Below are 4,251 nucleotides of genomic sequence, written 5' to 3' on the forward strand. Positions count from 1 at the left end.
ATATAAAACTTTGTTTATGTTTAATTGAAAAATATGAAATGTGGAAGTATTAATAGATCTTTAGTTAATTACATTCTTCAAAAATTTTGAAAAAAAAACTCTTTTCTTAAAGAAAATTAAAAAAATCGTTTTTCTCATGTGGTCACTCCTATTTTTTTGTGGACAACTGTATGTACATACGTATGTATTGTACATGCATATTCGTGTATGCCTATATGAATGTGTGTATATGTAGTGCGGTTTTAAATTTGTTTGCCAAATGCGCAATAAACTGTTATGCCTTGCGTGTAATTTGTGTTGATGAAATGTCGCACCATCGCGTATTTCTTTCATTTTATTTAAATTTTCAGTTCGTCCTAAATATAATATTGTTTACAAATTTTAGTACCATTCCGTGCTATTTAAAACAAATATACTCAAGTATGTATTGAAATATGTTTGCGTCCACGTGTTGGATTTTTCAGTTATACATATGTATGTATGCAGATATAATAAAATTCATTTTATATATACATATTTTACAAAATTAAACCTGATAAATCCTATCTTTGAGCAAATTTCACTAAAAGCAACCGGTTTCTTCGAGAATCTCATACTCTCTATAATATATATATGTACATACATATATGATGTGAATATATAACTGTTCGCATTAGTTTTTTATATTTATTTTTTACTTTCATACAAAAAATTTATTTCTCTTGTTTTTGTGTTTATGTTGCAATAAAAATAAATTTGCAGAAATTGTGTGTGTCAATGTCCTTGTCCTAAATAAATTAGAGAAATCGTTTGTCGATTTATACATAAACAGCTTATATGTCTGCTTGTTTTTTGGTGATGGATCTAATTCGATCTAATCCACAAAACGAATGGCAAAATGAAGAGAGCTATCCATCGACAGTCAAGTATTATAATATACTGTCATGGAATTGCTCTTTTTGTATAGTATTCGACAATCAACGAAACTTACTAAAACAATTAATGTCCTAATATGTGAATGTCCGAGAAATTAGTGTTTTTTTTATTTATTTAAAAACCAGTAACAACTGTCAGAATTTAGGCGTTCAACGTTCGCTAGCGTATGTAACTACACTAAATCATTTCAAAGTTTACTGTGTATCCAAAATCTATTTGCTCTTAGATGCGTATACGTATTTAACATATGTGCTATTTCATACCAAAATATCTATGGTACATGCCGACCATTGCAGTATTGTTCATTTTTCCAAATTTGAATAACTACATCGATTTCATCTGCTTTGAATGTGTTTTATTGTATCCATTCGTATATGCGAACATATTCAGTTTTATCATTGACTTCATTGTAATCCAAACTTACTTTATAAGAGACTTAAAATACTATTTGCTTAAAGACCACCACGACCTCGTCCACCCGTTGGACCACCTTGCCATGCACCACGACCACCGCCAGGAGCGCCTGTTGGCGGACCACCTCTACCACCACCACCGGGGCCACCACGACCTCTTCCTCGTGCTATAAAAAAATATGTACATTTTTTGGATAACTTTTCACATTTTAACTATGGTTGATAGCAACATTACCTTGCGCGCGTAATATCGCCGCTTTCCCTCGACCGGCCGTACCACCCAGGCCTTTACCAGTTTGCTTTTTAAACATTGGTGCATTCTTCAACATGTCGGGCAGTATGAGGAAACGAATTTTAGAGCCGCGTATGTAGACATTTTCCAAGTTTGCCGTTCGTCCATCACGATATGTGACTGTGATTTGTGTCATTTGGCAATTCATGTTGTCTTCAGCCTCGATGAGTTTGCCCCGGTATACTTCGCCGGTTATTGTCTCACACGTGATAATGTGACCTTCAGCCTCGTGTAAAACTTTTATAGGTACACCAATAGACATATTTCTCTAATTTGTTTAAATTTTCACTTCAAAAAACTATAATTTAGGAATAAACGTGCAATAAAACGTCGTTTTCTATGGAACCACTATGGAAACGTTTACACTCGTTTGACAGCCGAAAAGCAACTCACACGAGCTCGCCATTTTTCTGCTGAATTTGCTTGCCGTCATGCTTGACAGATACAGTTTGAGAGGCTCTTGTGTATTTCAGAAAGTAGTGGCTTTAAAAATGTCGCAAAGGCATTCCTTCCAAAGCGATATAACAAATGTATTTAACCGTACAATGTAAAGTACAATTAAGCCACTTTTAACTTCCCTGTTATAGATTTCTTGTATATGTTTTTTAATGAAATTTTATTTTATTTGTTTTTGTCTATTCATGTATTAAATAACTCCTGACGTTAAATTCATGTACTAATCTTTGTATGTATTTAGCCTAAAATTTTAATTTCACTTGACTTAACTTATTTTTTTCTTAATATTTTCTAGAAAATAATTTTCTTGTTTACAATATTTTAAGTCTTAAACAAGATTCCTTCGTAACTATTCTCATTATCATAATCTTATCTTAGCTTTATTTATGTTTACCCATTCTGACTCGTTTTTAGTGCATCACCACCACAATATCGAGGTTGTGTAAATAAAGATACAACTAATTTAAATATTGACCAAGTACAAAATAGTGCAAACAAAGTGTATAACTGATAAAGTGATATAGATAAATCTCAGCATCATAAAATTGTATAAATCTTTGCAGACCAACTTAAAATACTCATTTTCATATACAAGTATTTATACGAATATGTTTTTTTACTAATATGTTTCATTTAATTGGAAATTATGCTTATAATGACTCGTCGCCCGCTACAATTTGATTTCTTGTTGGAAAACTCGAATTTATATACCATAATTTAATTAAAAACGAATATTATTGAAAATATACATATTTATTACAGCGACCCAACGTTTAGTAGTAGTATCAGTAGTAGAAGAGAAGTTAATGAAAACGCTCTTGGATACCCAAGTGTATCTAAGGCACGCACCGTCTCCTCATCCTCTTGCGCTACTAGCGTCTCGAATGAGTCCTTCTGTATCTCTCTCGGCGTAGGGCCTCTGTGGTGGTTTTGATGTCCCTACCCACCACAGAACTGATCACGATAGGGCGTCACTCTTAACTGGTACGTTAATCAAAAAACATGCTTCACATTTACATATGTATAATTATTAATTTTTTTATTATATGATTTTTTTTTTTTTATTTAGCAGAACACTCTCGGAAGATTTCTGTGGATTCAGCTGGTGGCAGTGTATTCGAACACAGCCGCACTTCGTCGGAGTGCTCTGATTCGGATGGCAGCGATTCACAACATTGCAGCAGTGATGCACAATCACTATATTCGAACGAAGATTGCCAAGAGATGGTCCAACATATCTTGCAACATGATAATCCAACTCGTATAACCATCAAATTGCACGTTACGGAGAACCAGTTCTCGGAATGGGAATCGGTAAGTCTCTTCAGCCAACAAAACTTACATTCGAATCTGATATCTGTAACACAGTCTTAAAATACAAAACCTATATAAATTTGCTTCGCTTTATCATAGGTTTTGAATCCGGAGAATAACATTTTGTACGTTGCAATGCCTGATAAGCTTCCCCCAGAGGCTTCGAAGGATACATTCATCTCTTTGTTGGAGTTCGCCGAAGACAAATTGGATGTCAACGCAGTTGTTTTATGTGTACGCAAGAATCGACCAGATCGCGCATCTCTCTTCGAGACTTTCTTGATTATGGGTTTCCAACCATTGTCCAGAAAATCACCATTGGCACCACCATCCACTGCTAAGACTTCTGAGAATTATTACTTCATCTACCACATTGAAGACTAAGTTGACATAACAAAAAACATCATTATAATAAATGTGTGTGACGCTAACTCATTCGTAAAAAAAAAGAAGTAATTTTTAAATTCTAAGAAAAACACCAAACTTACATGCTTCGAAACACATTTAAAAAGGGACAACCAAATAAATGACTGAGAAAACATCCATTAGCGCTCACAACACAATATGTCAACTTTGAGTAAGAAAGTTAAGAGTAAAGGCAAAAATATCGTATTTTATTCAAAAACACTAAAAAAAAGATAAAAATGTAAAAAAAAATATAAAAAATTTAAAAATATGCAAAAAAATATAATTATAGGTGAATTATATATTGAATTCCTACACATATGATTTAAACATTTTACGTATGCATTAATATTACTAAAACAACGCATTATATGAAGTCCATTTTAATTTGAAATTGAATTATTTTTATTTTTTGAATTTTAATAACTTTTTATTTTTGAATATGAATTATTTTTA

The 4,251-nt window shown here is 32.6% G+C and overlaps 2 protein-coding genes across 2 annotated transcripts in view; one reads left to right on the forward strand and one right to left on the reverse strand.

Annotated features, from left to right (window-relative positions):
* The window catches only part of LOC108969892 (ornithine decarboxylase antizyme), a 6,617-nt gene extending 2,582 nt beyond the window's left edge, over window positions 1–4,035 (forward strand). The window contains 4 exon segments of the mRNA XM_018934879.1: window positions 2,839–3,004; window positions 3,006–3,060; window positions 3,149–3,390; window positions 3,490–4,035. Coding sequence (XP_018790424.1) covers window positions 2,839–3,004; window positions 3,006–3,060; window positions 3,149–3,390; window positions 3,490–3,774 — 748 coding nt within the window. The 3' untranslated portion in view covers window positions 3,775–4,035.
* Window positions 1,249–1,990, reverse strand: LOC108969893 (small nuclear ribonucleoprotein Sm D3). The gene is made up of 2 exons (XM_018934880.1): window positions 1,564–1,990; window positions 1,249–1,495 (listed from the first exon to the last, which is right to left on the reverse strand). The coding sequence occupies exons 1-2, from the start codon at window positions 1,880–1,882 to the stop codon at window positions 1,368–1,370; spliced, it is 447 nt and encodes a 148-aa protein (XP_018790425.1). The 5' UTR covers window positions 1,883–1,990; the 3' UTR covers window positions 1,249–1,367.
* Window positions 4,036–4,251: the final 216 nt, after the last annotated feature.

Source organism: Bactrocera latifrons, unplaced genomic scaffold (assembly GCF_001853355.1).
Source record: "Bactrocera latifrons isolate USDA-ARS-PBARC rearing strain unplaced genomic scaffold, ASM185335v1 scaffold_27, whole genome shotgun sequence".
NCBI classification, from domain to species: domain Eukaryota; kingdom Metazoa; phylum Arthropoda; class Insecta; order Diptera; family Tephritidae; genus Bactrocera; species Bactrocera latifrons.

Excerpts from the sequence above, each read along its gene's own strand:
- LOC108969893 (XM_018934880.1), bottom strand. The coding sequence starts at position 1,882 with ATGTCTATTGGTGTACCTATAAAAGTTTTACACGAGGCTGAAGGTCAC. Across the intron at positions 1,496-1,563 it reads GGCGATATTACGCGCGCAAG|CACGAGGAAGAGGTCGTGGT; the intron begins GTAATGTTGCTA and ends ATTTTTTTATAG.